The sequence below is a fragment of the Mastomys coucha genome, unplaced genomic scaffold, assembly GCF_008632895.1.
Source record: "Mastomys coucha isolate ucsf_1 unplaced genomic scaffold, UCSF_Mcou_1 pScaffold13, whole genome shotgun sequence".
Taxonomy (NCBI): Eukaryota; Metazoa; Chordata; class Mammalia; order Rodentia; family Muridae; genus Mastomys; species Mastomys coucha.
In genome coordinates this window covers 927,028-943,423 of record NW_022196895.1, presented here as the reverse complement: position 1 = coordinate 943,423, position 16,396 = coordinate 927,028, and the positions used below count along the sequence as shown (strand labels likewise).

Genomic DNA, 16,396 nt, shown 5'->3' with positions numbered 1-16,396 from the left:
TGATATAACTTCCTCCCAGTAGCCCTGTCTCCTTAAAGTTCCATCATGTCCACCAAGGGCCATGGGCTAGAGAAAAGCATTGAGTACACTGGCCCTTGTGTGGTTCCCAACCTTCCCAATGCTGCAGCCGCTCTTATGCAGTCCCTCATGTTGTGATAACCCCCAACCATAACCTTATTTTTGTTCTTCATAACTGTAATTAATTTTGTTACTGTATAGGATCATAATGTAAATATACAAGAGGCAGGCTATGTAATATGCAACCCCTAATGACCTTTCCTCCACGGGTCAGGCACAGCCCACAGGTTCAGAATCACAGCTCTGTCTCTAAGCTACAGCATCAAGTAAAACTTTCCTCTTTAGAAGATGAATCTCTCAGATACTATGATACTTTGTTACAGCGTTAGAAAGATGAGTCATCCAAAAGGCCGTGTTTGCTACTTAAAGGGCAGAATCTGTCTCTCTCGGCTCTAAAAGGCACAGTGGCTACTGCTAGTGTGTGGTGATCATGCATGCATGCCTATTAGCGTGAACAATGACACCTCTAGTTTTGTGACTTACAAGTTCAGGGGTTCTTGTGTACATGGCTGACCAAGTATTTCTTCTTTGGAGTGTGGTCTCATTACTATTTCCTCACTATTAAGAAAAATAATTAACTACTTTGAAGAAAGACAGAAGCAAGCAGTGATCATGTTCTTTAAACATGTTTCATGGACAAAATGCACTGTCTCAAATGCCTATGTTTAGAAAAAATATAAGCTGGAGGTTTTCATTTACCAGCGATACAATTTCTGCTTATCATGGTTTGTTTCCCTACAGGTCGGAGGGTATACTGATTCCAGACACCAAAAGCCTGATCGTGACATCCCTTTAGTAACTTGTTCATAAATACACAGCTTATTTAATCTACCAGGACTGATTTTAGGGTTTTAGATTTACTTATTTTGTGTGTTTTTCCTACATATATATGTGCACCAAACACACGTCTCGTACCTGAGGAAGTCAGAAGAGGACATCTTTTCTCTTGGAGTCCAGTGTTACAAATGCTTGTCGAATGAGGGCTGGGAACTGACCCTGGATGCTCTGTAAAGGCAGAACATGCTCTTAACTGGCAGCCATCTTTCTATCCTCTGAACTGGTTTCTAATACCTGCTGATTTATAAATGAACTGGACATCTCTTATATTCAAATTAAGTCATAATTACCGTGTTTAGTAGCTGTATTTGCACCTTCCTGAGCCCAAGGACCTCAGAAGTGTGAATGTGTGTGATGCCTGCCGAGGGACTCTGGGGCAGCAGAATTTGGCCATTGGCCACATTCACCACTCCTATGTCTCTGGGCAGGGAATATACCCACTGACTGTGTGACAGTACGTCACACACCGATTCCTCTATATCCTTCTCAGCCTTCTTGACCAGGTTCATCCCTAGACTCATGGGGGAAAGTTGGGTCTGTCACTGTCCCAGAAGGAAGCTTAATGAGGACCAGAGTTCCCTAAGATTGGTCCCAGGCAGCAATATTAATTTAAAAAAAAAAATCTGGTGAGAGAGTGTCTGCCCGGAGTGCCAGCTCTGGGGAGGCAGGAAGCTCAGAGAGTAGAATGAGGTAGTGTGGTGCAGAAAGAGGGAGATGGGGTTCTGTTGGCCAACTAGTCTGTATAATTGAGGAGTTCGAGGTTCAATGAGGAATACTGTTGTGTTTTATAAAAAGGTGGTATAATGTGGTAGAGGGCAGCCCCTCATTGGGACAGGCCAAGGCATTTCCTGAGCAGTTATCACCATGCTACAGGCCTAATACAAAAGGAAGTTTACTGGGGGAAATGAAGACAACCTGGAAAAGAGGTAGAGGCAGAGTAAGAAGGGACAGAGAAGGACAGAAAGATAGAGAAGAGAGAAAGAGGCCATCTGGGGACACATGAGGGAGAGAGAGAGTAGGAGCGGGAGAGAGGGGTTGTGTGGCAACGAGGGGTCTTATGTGCCTGGCTCCTGGCTTGTCCCTGGCTGGAGGAGATGCTGTTTGGTGTCAGAGGAACTGCCAACAAATTCTGGCCCCAAAAATAATATGAAGAGTGGTTGGAAGTGCCCAGCACAAACTTCTGGCCTGTACAGACTTCTGTACACTTACATAGGTGCTTATATTGATACACACACACACACACACACACACACACACACACACACACACACTGAATTGACTTGAGAACTGAGAAAATTTCACACCTCATAGTCCTACTTAGGAAGCCTAACTTTCCGATGAACTAGGCTAGTTGTCAGCATCTTTTGGGTGAGTGTCCCAGCGACTGTCAGGAGGAAAACTTGCCAACCACAGTCCTAACACTGCCCCAAATAGCCCAAGGGACTTTGTGTCTTGGCTCTCCTACTCCCTTCCAATGTGGATCACCTGAGTGGCGCTGAAAGCATCCCCAGGGGAGGGTTCTGTGAAGCACCCTGTTAGCCTTCCAGCCTCCCAGAGGAGCTCCAACTCTGCAGAAAAAAACCCATCACCTACCACTCATCAACTCCTCTCCAGCTCAGAGCTGCCCTGTGTGCTGTGCGCATACTTCCTCACTTCCGCTTACCCCTCCCCCGCCCCCGGCTCCCTTTTAAGTTTTCAGCTTTTGGCAGCCACTGAAATGTCTCTGGGGCAAAAACTAGCTTTGAGTTGAAAATGGCAATTCTTAGCAATCTCCCCAAATCTCCCTTTTCTCGAGTGTTTCTTTGGTGCCCACCAGCAACCTTGCTTCAGGGAACTGATGGGCATAGGATCTGGTTTTCTGACCTTAATTCAGGCCCCCTCTCCTTTTCTGCCTCCATTCCCTTCCTCCCCGCACCCCAGCTCCTGCAAATTAATGTGCTGGTGCTGATGGGTGACAGCCGAATGACGCTGTGCCTCTTCCCAGCCTCTCTGCCATCCCCGCCTGGCAATTTCAAAGCAGCCACTTATCTCCATTCCATATGTGCCTGAGCCCAAGTGGCCTGGCTTCCCCAGAGGTCAAAAGTGCAGCCTAGGAGCTCAGGACTGGAGCCCAGCCCTGTACTGGCAGGCAAAGAGCCCCATGCCCCTCTGATGTTTTCGCTCCACATCCTCCCTCCTTCCCCAGCCTGACCTTCCCCTGCAAAGATAAGGCTTTCGCGCCCCCCCCGCCCCCTCCCGTTTTCCTTTCCTTTTATTCTAGGCTGAGACAGCCCTTTGTGAAGGGGGTGTGGGGTTTTTTTACACAAATATTTAATCTTTTCCAATCTGCCCTTTTGCGAAGCCTGTCAGCTCCAGACTGCTCTGTTTGCTTTAGCCTGTAATAGGATACTGTTTTGAAAGGCAAAGCAGAAGTCAGATTACTTCTGAATCTGGCCTTTATTTTTGCATGAATGCTTTTCAAGGTAACTATAGATTTAGATTTTTCTTCTCTACCGAGGATTGTGCTGCCAGTGTAGATGTGGTAGTGAGCAGCCAGGAAAATCTAGCCACCGAGTTGGTTTTATTTAGTTGTTTATTTGTTCCCCATAGCTTGGAAATTACAGTTACAGAGATGTCTTTAAATAAACCCCAACCGCAGTTTCACATGGCTCTCTTCCTGTCAGAATTTGCTTCTTCTTTCTCCGGAAGTGAGCTGCTCATTCATTAGCTCGTGCAGAATGTGATCACACCTGAGAAGTGTTTGCTGAGCCTGGGAGAAGTCACCTGCTATAAAACACTGGAGAAGGGAAAGCCGGTGGGTTGGGCTGCAGCAGTAGCCACGGTTTGGGTCTGCATTGTGCCATGTGCTCTGGCTATTGTGAGGTCCCCCTTTTCCATACTCCATATGGCACTCATCACTCCCACTGGGTAAGAGATGCACGCACATGGTGCCTTGTCTGTGCACACAGCTAGTCCTGCAGCTGGCTTGGGCACTTTCTTCAGAGCTCTTTACCCTGTTTGGCATTGGCTCGGATCTATGACCAGGGACAGTGACACTGTGATTTTTTTTTCCGTTATAGTACCAACCAATGACAGATAACAGATCCTAATTGTTTGAGACTGTGATCAACAGCATCCTTCTAACCTCCTTCACGCTTACCCAAAGGAAGCTCTTGATGCTCTCTAAAGCCACGGGGTGACTGAAACTAAAAATACATGGAAGACTTTGGATGAAGTTTGGAGCAGAGTAAACAATGAGGAGAAGGATATTTTGCAGGATCTGGCTTAGAGTCCAAGATCTGAAAATTGTATTCATTAACTCAAAGTTAAAACTACAGAGAAGAGAGAAAATGAACCATGGGGAATCGTGAGAATACTCAGGCTCTTCCATGTGAATCTTGTGGAAGACATCTCTGTGGCAGGACTTTGTAGTGTAGTAAAGCGAGAGAGAGAGAGAGAGAGAGAGAGAGAGAGAGAGAGAGAGAGAGAGAGAGAGAGAGAGAGAGGGATACAGCATAAACTACATGGGATAAAGCAGAAGGAAAGCCAACAATATTAATTGTAGCTATTAAACGATGGAAACTCACCTTTGTAGTTTGGGAAAGTATTTTTCTTTGTGATCCATGATAAATACGGATTTCCATTACAATCAGAGATTAGCTGGTAACACGGAAAAGAGATGACACAATGCCACAGCCTGGTATACAGAGCCCTAAGCAGCCAGGAGCCTTGTGGTCCAAAGCATGCCCTCTGTAGCAGACTAATGAAAGAATGCTTCCTCTGGCCCCCAGTGGACCAGCTAGCTTGTGAGTCAGCCAGCGGGACGAAACACCTGGGACAAAGGAGGACAGGACGGCTTTTGGTTCAAGACTTTGGGGTCACGAGTCATGATGTCTACAGTGAACTCAAGCCTTGTGGAAAACAGATGGTAGGTAAGAAGCAGAGAGAGAGGAAGGCTTGCAGGGCCTCAGTGTCCATCCGAAGGCACACCCCCGTTGGTGTGCTTTCTCAATGAAGGCTCTACGTTTTAAGACATTTCTTTTGTGTGTTTGTGTGTACACAGGCAGTGTACGTGCAGGCAAATGTGACTATGCACTTGTACATGGACTAGAAGACGTCAGGAGTCTTATCACTTGATGCTTTATTTTATCGAGATAGGGTCTCTCGCTGAACCTAGTGCTAAGTTGATAGCCAGCAAGCCCCAGAGATCCTGCTCTCTCCTCTCCCATAGTGCTGAGTGTGTTCTAGGGATTTGAACTTAGATCTTTACACTTGCACACAGTCTTCTTACCTGATGAGCTAGGCCTCACCTGACGTTTCTAAAACTTGCAATAGCACTGTCAGCTGGGAGGCAACCGCTCAACACGCCAGCCTTCAGAGAAGATCCCAGACCTAAACTGTACATAGTAGCTTCTTTCTCTGTTGACCTCACAAGAGGGGACCTTAGACTAGACGAGCTACCCTATGAGGGTGGGGACACTTCCCCAGTTTGCATCTGAGTTCCTGGCAGGAAATGAGGCATGCTTTACCCAACACCAAAGTTCTTGCCAGCAACATCTTGAAAATAAAAGTGTTATAATGCAAGCTACTGCTTCTTATCTGTCTTTCTGTCATTCCAGGTGTTCAGCAGAACCAAACAGTGCCAGAATTCCATGACCAACTATTATGTGGTCCTGCAAAGGGGACTGTGAAAACACAAAGAAAGGAAAGCTATAATCCAGGCATTTAGGAGTCTACAGACTAGCTAGGAACATCACACTGGCTAATATGAGCTCAGAGGACAGAGCTCTGAGGGTCAGAGGAGAGGGAAGCCTCACACAGGCTGGGCTGAGCTCTGATTAGCTTCAGCAAAGCAGCAAAGTTTTCCAACCTAGGCAAGAACCAGCATCAGTCATCTCTAGAGGGGAAATGGCATGCTGGATAAAAGAGATGTCAAGGAAGATGGTAGAGGGGTCCAGAAAGTGTTAGGGCCACCAGAGAGCAAGCTGAGATGCAAAGGCAGAGATGTTGGGGGAGAGGCTCTTAAGAATTATTCTCCAAGGGAAAAAGAAGTGTGCTCATAATGCAGCCCTAGTATCAGCCATCAGCTCAGTGCATCAGGTAGCCCTGCTCATAAAGTGGCTGGTCCTAGCCGGGCGGTGGTGGCGCACGCCTAAGCTAAGAACAGAAGTAATCATCTCCTCTTGTATTTCTGAATTATGGAAAATTATATTTTCATCTTAAATTAGTATTTGTAGAAGTACTGAATAAATAAAACATTGGGGAGAAAAATAGTGAGATTATATGCTTGGACATTTTATGAGTTTTGCAGAGAGAGATAGAGAGGCAGACAGACAGACAGAGACAGAGAGACAGAGAGACAAAGAGACAGAGAGAGACAGACAGACAGGGAGACAGAGACAGAGACAGACAGAGAGACAGACAGAGACAGAGAGACAGAGACAGAGAGGCAGAGACAGAGAGACAGAGACAGACAGAGATCATGTTACAGCATGTCAGCAAGCTTCCCATTATCTTGAACTTTGGGGAAGCTTTTCCCCTTTCCCCTAGACATTGGATGGCTGGCGCCAGGTCTGTGCCAAGCTCACCCATTAACTTGGTGCCACTGGTTTTAATGAAGTAGGAGGCCCACTAAGATTGAGGCCTGCAAGAAAGATGGATGCCTGGGTCACAACAGTGAAAAATATATAATTATGGGCTTCCACTGGCACAGGTTATTGATTTAGAGGACCTTAAGGGATTCTACTTTTTTTTCAGTTTTTCTTAAGTCATCTTATAGAATTATTATTCAATTGTTAAATGGTTTTCAAAAGCGTTTTCTCCCATGGCTTATGATGCTTAAGTTGTGACAATACTGGTGTGTATTCTTTGACAAATAACTGTCATGATTTTTCAAAGATTAAAGATGCCAATTGGGCAATGACCACAAAGAAACACTGAAAGGTTTTTGGACAAGTTGGGACAGTGTTCATCAGCCTGGAGACTTTGTCCTGATGGAGGCTTATTGCTCTGTAACACATTTCTCCAACAACCCTCAGTTTGGGGCAGTCTACAGCACCTTGCACTCAACAAGAGCTGCTACTTTCACTTCAGTTTTAGTACAAAGCCGCTTCAACCGACTGTGGCCCAGGGGGACAGAAAGATGTGTTCAGGAAGCTGGATGTGAACCCTGGGGCAGAGCCATTCTGGAAATCTCTCTGGGGGCTGATGTCCTCAGGCCACACACTGTCATCAGGTTCCTGGCCAAGCTGATCCAAGCTACACGTGTTGAGATGAAGGCAGTTTGACACTGTATAATGTGAGGACAAGAGGGTGCTGAAAAGTCAGGGTCATATAGAAATGGGAAAGGGAAGAGAAGGGAAGGGAAGGGAAGGGAAGGGAAGGGAAGGGAAGGGAAGGGAAGGGAAGGGAAAGGAAGGGAAGGGAAGAAAAGGGAAGGGGAGAGAGAATGAGACTTTTAGGGTGGGGGCAGGGTGAGAAGAGTGAGAAGAGTCAGGGACTCTGCAACAGGTGTTCCAGGGAGAGTCTGGGAGCCAGCATGCACTTTGGTATGCTAATAGACACGCAGATAGCCTTTGTCCTGAGTTTCTTTTGTACCTGACCATCAAGTGAAATTTGATAGGTTTAATTCAAATGGATGTCATGGATGTTGGTGATAAGAACTGTGATTTCATCTTTTTGTCCCACCAGAGTTGCCATCGGGATTCTACCCAGGATGCAGGAGTGCCCTCCCCAGCGGTGTTGATCTGAGAAGTGTTCCTTGGCCAGAAAGAATGGCCACAGTCTGTTGGGGAGGTAGGACTTGTCAAAGTGGCTGACAGCCTTCGTAAGGTTCTCTAACAGTGCGGCTTTTGACCTTCAGAAGTCTCATTTTTGAACAGACACGCCACAGCTACATCTTTGGGAATCTTTATAACAAAGAAAAAAGTTTATTCTCTCCAGCCCTTAGACATTGTGAGATGATTTTCCAAGTACTAACATCATCAAGTTATTATGACATCATGAACTCAGGTTACAGAGAAGTGAAGACATCTAAAGGCAAATGTTTACTTTCTTAAAATACAGCTTAGGCTCCCTCTCTAATTTTGAGAAGGGCTACTGTGAGGGAAAGGGATACTCATTACAAATCTGAGGAGTCGTGGTAAGGTGCCCTCGCACTTGCTGCGTGCAGATCAGGAAACCTCGCATCCTCTCTTCCACTCTGACATGTCTTTGTTCTCACAGTTCTTCTTCCAGCCCTGCCTGAGGAGGAGACAGAAAAGGGGACATTGGAAGAAAGCACACCAGCCAAATGACTGTAGATGTAACCTCCAGGGCGTACTCGCCATTTAGCCTGTTTCTGACATCCAAAGTTGCCACTCATTTATTTATGCCTCATTTATGTCTTCTGTCCTTCCATCCTCACCCCGTTTTCTCCAAGTCACTCTTTGCTTCACCAACAAGCAAACCACTTTGGTACGGATGGATCCCTGAGACCTTCCGAGCTACCAAATGTGTAGCCTGACCAGCAGTATTCATTAGACATACAGCTGAAAGAAGTGTGCTCACACATGGATCGTTCTCAGACCTCAAGACTTTGCCCATACTTGTTGGTACTGTGTTCCTCTCGACCCTCATTCTCATGGGATAAGTTTCAACACACCCATGCCTCTTGTTTGGACCACTCTGCAGTTAGCAGTTTTCCATGCCCACACTAGCCACGGTGAGCAGACACACTGTAGGTCTAACATCACTAACATCATTGAATACGCACGCCAGCCCTGTTTCGCAAGGACACACTCACCAATAGTTCATCCCTTGTGTCTCTTTAACAATTTTCTTGGCACAGAGAATGGCATCTGTGAGGTCATCAGTGATCAAGGCTGTAAAGAAAGGAGATGTGAGGGTCAGCAGGGCTTTAGCCATCTGGGGGTCCTTACACCAGAGCATCCTTATGCCAGAACCTCCCTCTGCAGTTTTCTGGAAGGGGCTTGGAAGATCTGTGACTTTCCCTGCAGAATAACATGAATTTTATCACCAGCAAAACATCTTTTGTTTTCAAGGTTGTCCTCATTGTGGCCTACCTGAGCAGAGAATGGCGGCTGATAGTTGCCTAGCAATGGCCTCCAAACCTCCTCGATGTAAATAAACATGAGAGAAAAAGTCAAACATCACAACAAACAGAAAAGAAAAACAAGAAAAGTGTTGAGGATTTGTGTTTTGCTATGTACTGTAGTGCTAAGTGTGGGCCCCCAAGACCTGGTTGTCCCAGAGATGGGAGCGTACTTGTGTATCTTGGCCCCAAGTTATTTCTGATTGGTAAATAAAGATGCCAACAGCCAGTAGCTGGGCAGAAGGGACATGGGTGGGGTTTAGGTTTCCCAGGCTTAGGGGTCTGAGAGGGACCACAAGGAAAATAATGTGCAGCAGGAGAAAAAAGAAGCTGCCATGGGTTAAGACTCATAAAACTGTAGCCCAGATAAAACATGGTAAATAGTAAGAAATAACTGGGGTTATTGATAGGAATGATTGTAACAGCATAGAGACTAGGTGTCCGCCTAGCTCTTGTGCTGTTTAAAGCTTATTGTAAATATAAAGGTTGAGTCTATTTTTTATCTGGGAAGTAAATGATCAAAGGCAGGGTAGAAACCCCAGGTTGGGATTAAATAATTTCTACAACAGAAAAGTCTAACTTGCGTACTCTCCGATCTCTGGGATAACCAGGTCTTGGGGAATCACATTTAGCACTACAATAGATAGCAAAAGACCAAACCTCAACGCTTTGCTTTTCTTTTTTGTTTGTTTGTTTGATGTTTGGCTTTTTCTCTCATGTTTACGTCAAGGAGGTTTGGAACCCACAGCAAGGTGGAGGTTCTCCAGGTACAGATCTGAGGATAGAATGGTGGTCCCTAGAGTTGGAGGCAAGGGGAGGAGGAGGCATTGATCAAAATACAAACTTCAAGATGTAAAATGTAAGGCTCTGGAGAGCCAGGGCACAACATAATTATGTAGTTAATACCATACACCATACATCACACACACACACACACACCAATACCACACTCACGGTCAGCATATGTACCACATACACATACATAACCATAACATGTACACACATATAACACAAAGATGCATACAAATAACACACCACATATACAACATATACCTCATATACATGCCACACACAATACATGCTCTCCCTGCACTATACATCACCCCATACCATTCCCATGCACATACATGCATGCACCACACGCACATATACACACCACACACAAAAACCATTCATGCACCACACCTCCATACATATCATACATATCACACTCATACACATGCCCAGTAACTGTAGATGTGCCTCTAGCTGAGTGTAGAAATCACTTCATAATATATATGGATATGAAAACAGCATTGTATACATTCTTCACAGAGAGTTTTTGTGAATTATACTTAAATTAAGGCTGGAAAAGATACCACACAGTAAATTTAACACTAAGTACATATGAATCCTCAGCTTCTCAGTTGCCTTAGGTAGATTTTAGGTGCTTCACTGTCTGGTGGGTTCCCCTATCCTGTGGCACACAGGCTCCACCTTTACACAGGTCTCTTGGACAGCTTTAGAAAAAGGATTGTGAACTTGGCAGTGTCTTAATGAGGATGAACTCTCAGCTGCCATCATCAACGTGTTGGCACCATTGCCGTAGAGCCTAACATTTTACAATAGAAATGTATTACTCTGACAGTCAGAAAAAAAAATAACCAGAAAGAAGAAACACTGGCTTGAAATGTCACATTTTAATAAACATCATACTATGGCATTGTTTGTAAATTTGCTAGAAGTGGAATTTTCCCTTTGGTGTGCTGGCTTAGTTTTCATAATATTACTTTTCTTAGAAGATTATGGTTGTGACATTTCCTTCAAGTAAATTTATTCAAAATGTGGCTGATTTTGATTTAAAACAAGCTACCATTTAACAAGGAAAAAAACCCGAGACTGGATTGATCTGGAGGCAGGAGTAGCTGAAACGGGGTATACAAACCACTGCTTTCAGTTTAGTGCCACCAAGAGAAGCAGAGCTTTGCCAGCTTCTAAGTCTTATTTCTAAAAACGTATCTGCAACAGCTCTTCATCGCTGATGTTAATTCAGTTAACATAACATGTACCGTATCAGGCACAGAGTGAAAATACCCATTAATTTATCAACTATACTAAATTATTTAATTAATCAGAACTCGCATTTTAGTGGGTACCATCATCATTCCTATAAACTGAATCCATGTGCCCAGTGAACGAACCTGTTTTTGGAAGGGCATAGGGATGCCCCTAGAGCAAGTGCCATTGACGATGTCCCAAAAAGGGAAGTGGAAAGGGAAAATTACACACTGTGAGGAGAAGCCTGCCATGTCCCATCCTTCTGTGTAGGAGCACATCCTATGTATGTGTCTTAGGACAAGACTTGGTCTTTGAAGACAGTTTGAGCCCTGCTGTGCTCACTCACAGCAGGATCGGGTGGTGTGGGTTAGGGACCAGGGCAACACAGGGGAAGTTGTCAGCTTGTTTAGAGAGTTTCAAAAGGGCTACTTAGAGTTGAGTGTGGTGGGGCATGGCTGTGATTCTAGCTCTAGGGAAGTACAGGTAAGAAGGTTATGAGTTCAAGGCCAGCCCCAGCTATAAAGTAAATTTGAGCCCAGTCTGGATGACAGAAAACCAATACTGTTTATAAAACAACAAACAATCAAACAAACAAATAAAATAAAGTCTCTTGGAAATGACTGGATTAACTTAGTGTTTAGGAATCTTGGGGCTGAAAAAAAAAAGAACCAGAGTAGAGCAGAGCAGAGCCATTGAAACAGAGAAATCACCACATAGGGGCAGCAGAGCGGCAGAAATTGGGAGAGACAGCAAGCTTTTAGAAAGATTCATGCCAATAATTGTTTCTGCTCAATTTACCCTAAATAGACAATTCTGTCTAGCCAAAAAGAGTAGGAGCAGTTGTTCAGGATCTGCATGTAGACGGATAGTTTACTCTACATTCTACAACAGAAAACAGCAGCAGCTGGTACTCAAAGAAATGCTTGCTTCCAGTTAGAGCATGTCCATGTGCCGGCCCTTCCCCTGCCTCCCAAATAAGTACAACCTCCATCGTCCTCCCAAATAATTACAACCACCATCGTCCTCCCAAATAAGTACAACCTCCATGGTCTTCCCAAATAATTACAACCACCATCGTCCTCCCAAATAAGTACAACCTCCATGGTCTTCCCAAATAATTACAACCTCCATCGTCCTCCCAAATAATTACAACCTCCATTGTCCTCCCAAATAATTACAACCTCCATTGTCCTCCCAAATAAGTACAACCTCCATGGTCTTCCCAAATAATTACAACCTCCATCGTCCTCCCAAATAAGTACAACCTCTATGGTCCTCCCAAATAATTAAAACCTCCATGGTCCTCCCAAATAATTACAACCTCCATGGTCCTCCCAAATAAGTACAACCTCCATGGTCCTCCCAAATAAGTACAACCTCCATGCTCCTCCCAAATAATTACAACCTCCATGGTCCTGGCTTACATCTCTTTCTCTTCTCTGCAGTAACAAAGGCCAACTTAGATGCTAATCCAATGAGGACTAAGATTAGCACACAAGGACTACACTCTACCAGCAATCACTACATTCCACCACCCATCACCAGCTCTCATTAGCAAAGCCTATGTTTTGAAAGAAAATAAAGATTGCCATTGTATCAGAAAATTAATAAATGGAAGGCATATTTATGCATGAATGTATATGCATATCTGCATGTATATATTTGTGTGTGTTTAATTTATATATGTGAATATTTACTTAGTCCATTTTCTGGTGCCTTAACAAAATGAATGCTGAGGGGTGAGGAGAGAGAGAGAGAGAGAGAGAGAGAGAGAGAGAGAGAGAGAGAGAGTCATATTGTCATGCACCTTGTAAAGATACCTAATGCCAGTCTATCCTTTCCTGCATGCAATGTCATGTACTTTATGCAGATACCTAATGTCAACTGGTTTCTAGGGTTTTACAACAATGTGGCTACTTCTATACAATATAGACAGAAGGACACTGTTCCTCATTACTGATTTCCTGCCCAAGGCTGAGGTAGAGCAGTCACTGAAGGCTGATTTAGGGTGAAAAGCCAACATCCTATTTTCTATTTTAGAAAACCGGGTCCTGAATTTGCCAAGCAAGCCCTCTAGCACTAGGCCACAAGCCCAGTCCTCCATCTCATGGTGATGTGGAAACAGATACGAACTTTCTTTAGCACTAAACACCAACCACCACAAAAGGTGCTGCTTAAACACACTATCTACTAGCCAAGAATATCCATTATGTATAAGAGGAGGTACCAACTCATAACTCATAATAAAGATAAAAAAGTGTCAATGGAAAGAGAACAAATGTGGTATGGGCAGTTCTGACAGTATAAAATGCAGTCTAAAAGAATTTCCTACCCAGAGACGAAAGAAGGTATGGGACTGGGTTTAATAGACAAACACTTCAGGAAAACCAATCAGAGATTTTTGAACACAGAATTTGAAGAATCAATGGAAATTACTAAAATAGAGCCCAGAAAAGGAAAAACGTGGTGAGCAAAGGGAGAGCATTGAGTGCATAAGGTATGTCCAGCTCAGAATGTAGAAGGAGACGCGTACTGAAGAAGAACTAAAAATTTTCCTTGACATCTAGAATTTCATGTATGTATAGAGATACATATTTTACACACATATTTTCACTTTTGAAGCATATTATTCTTGTATGTGTCTTATCTGTCCTATATATCCTTTCTTTATACATAAAATATCTCAAGAATGAAGATGAAATAGAGTCCCTTTCAGACAGAGAGAGCTGAGCGTGCTTGTTAGGAGCCCTCCACCACATGAAGAGGAACAGTTGAAGGGACTGGTTGGGAATGAATGATCCTTAACCACTACTCAGAGGACGCTGTCCGAGGGATGAAGAGTGCTGAAGGCAGGGGCACGTGTGCCACCCAGAGAAAGCTGTGTACACATGTACATGCATGCCCGTGTTGCCTGGAAGCTAACATCAGGAGTCTTCTGTCACTTCTTATCTTATTTTTGAGAAATTGCTTCTTACTGAAACTGTTGCTCACTGAGTGCCTAGTCTGGTGGCCATGCAAGGGCCCAGGATCCTCTTCTCTTCCCCCTATTGCTGAGATCACACCCATGGTGCCAGGGCTTTTATGTTGTTTGTGGGGATCCAAACTCAGATGTTCATATTGCATAGCAAGCACTTGGCTGACTAATTCCATGCACCCCCCTCCACGCTCTTGTTTTTAAATAAGGTCTTATTGGAAAACAGGCATGTCTAGTCATTTACATATTTTTGTGACTGTTTTCACACTATATCATGGTTTAGTAACTGCAACTGAGGCCATATGGCCTGAAAAGCCTAAATCAAATATTTTCTGTGTCCTTCAGGAAGGCAGTGCTAACCTTGGTCCCGTCAATATGAAGCAATGATTGCCAGAATGGACACAAAAAGGTAACTGTGTTCTGCCTATAAAATGTCTCTTGCATCACCGAGACATAGATGAGTTAAAAGTAAAAGAATAGAGGGAAAGTGTAGACACTTCCCAGAAGCTGCTGCAGTTACTCTCAGGCTCTTCTCCTATGTCCGTGTAAGAGATGGCACCCTGGTTAAGGGGAGGCACATACTCTAGTGAGAGCAGGGCTAACCAACTGAGAACACTGCCCTCATCAATAAGCCTGTCCCTATTAACAGAGCTTCAGAAACTCATATATTTGAAAGAAAAAAACAAAACTATGAGAGCCAATAATTAAAGAATATCTTTCTCACTCTTGACAGAACTAAGAAAAGACAGAAGAGCTATCCATTTGATAACTACAGAGCACACAAGCTTTTTTAAGATGCTTATTTACCACGGAGACAAACTGTGCTTGAGAGCAAAGATCAATTGTCAAGGCTGTAAACCATAGAGATTACATTCCCCAGGTCATACTGAACATTGTGTTGGCCTTTCTCCTTTGCTGAGTTCCTGGTTACTGGATTCATGCTGCCTTTGTTTTCCCAATTTGTGTGTTGGGTCAAATCATGTGAAGGTATGTCTCTGTATTTTCAATTATTAATTCTGTACCCACAGATAACTACATGCTGGCAGGATCTTGGTATTGTTATTTCTATGGCCCATCTCCAGCATCATATTTTAAAACATGTGCCTTTCCTCACTAGCCTAGAGGCAGCTTAGAATTGTAGCTGATTGGGTATAATAAAAACCTGATGGGTAAGAGCTGGACAGGAAGTGGAGGGCAGAACTTTTGAGAGAGAGAGGAATGCTGGGAGAAGACATGAGGCATGGAAGATTCACCAGTGGACAGAGAGGTGAACAGGCAGACCAGAGCAGATCAGAGAGGTAGAATAGCCACATGGCAGGACATAGTGCCAGGATTAGCTGGCTGAGAAGCTGCCCTAGCTAGAAGACCTAGGCTTTGAAATACTAAGGCTCTGTGCACTATCTATAACACTGGCAGGTCTGAGAACGTTCTGCTCGTGGTGAACAGGGGTAAGTAGGAGAGGAGGGAGGATGATGAGTCTGAAATTATTTCCCTCTAGACTTTTCTCTAGGTCACTTGATATAGCTGTGTCCCCACAGAAATGTCATGTCTCCTCCACAGACTCTTCAGCGAGAAACTGGTCTTGACCCTGTGTTATGCTTGCTGCTGGGGAAGAGTAGCAATCAAAACCTCATCTTTTAATCTATAATAATGGCCACCCTGACAAGATATGCCCACCAATGAAATAGTGGCTTGAATGTTGTGGAAGTAACCAACTACTTTCTGATAGGATCTCCATAGATGAAACCCATACCTGGCACTATTGACATGGCTGAGAATCTATGGCTGGATATGTCACTGGCCCTAGGGAGAACTCAATACTATTATTGTGCCACATGAACATAGTATGAAAATTATTCCTAAAGGCTTGTTACTATGCTCAGAGATCAGTACATCACTTGGCCCTTAGCAGAGAAGCTTTCTTTTGAAGCAGTTGGCAATTAATATCAAGACCCTCAACTGGTGGACATGAATAGATGAGAAACTATAATCCTCAGTCCCCAGTGGGTATCCACACCCCTCCCTGAATGTCTTGGGAACTTTACAGAGGGGTCAGAAACCCTGAAAGAGCCAGAGGTGATGGATAACTTCAAGGGAACGCTTTTGCAGACCCAACAGGACATATACATCTGAACTATATATAGGTTGTGACAACATGCATTCAACTGTGCAAGCTCAAGTCAAAAAAAAAAAAATCCCAGCATGGAAAGTGGAGGTGGGCATGGAATGCCACTACGAGCTGAGGAATAGCTGGCATTTGGTATCTGCTAAGAGAATCCATTTTCTTTAAGGGCGTGACTCCTGATAGGTCAACCATGCTCTAGACCCTCCTTCTCAGACTAATTGGGTAACACAGACTGGACTCATTGAGAGAGAGAGAGAGAGAGAGAGAGAGAGAG

At 44.2% G+C, this 16,396-nt stretch overlaps 1 protein-coding gene across 1 annotated transcript in view; it reads right to left on the bottom strand.

Annotated features, from left to right (window-relative positions):
* Positions 1 to 7,793: 7,793 nt before the first annotated feature.
* LOC116087517 (lysozyme-like protein 1) overlaps positions 7,794 to 16,396 on the bottom strand; it is a 14,492-nt gene continuing 5,889 nt past the window's right edge. Inside the window, exons 4-5 of the mRNA XM_031366259.1 lie at positions 8,678 to 8,756; positions 7,794 to 8,136 (exon numbers count right to left, since the gene is read on the bottom strand). Of these exons, the coding sequence (XP_031222119.1) occupies positions 8,067 to 8,136; positions 8,678 to 8,756 (149 nt within the window). The 3' untranslated portion in view covers positions 7,794 to 8,066. The remainder of the gene's footprint in view (positions 8,137 to 8,677; positions 8,757 to 16,396) is intronic.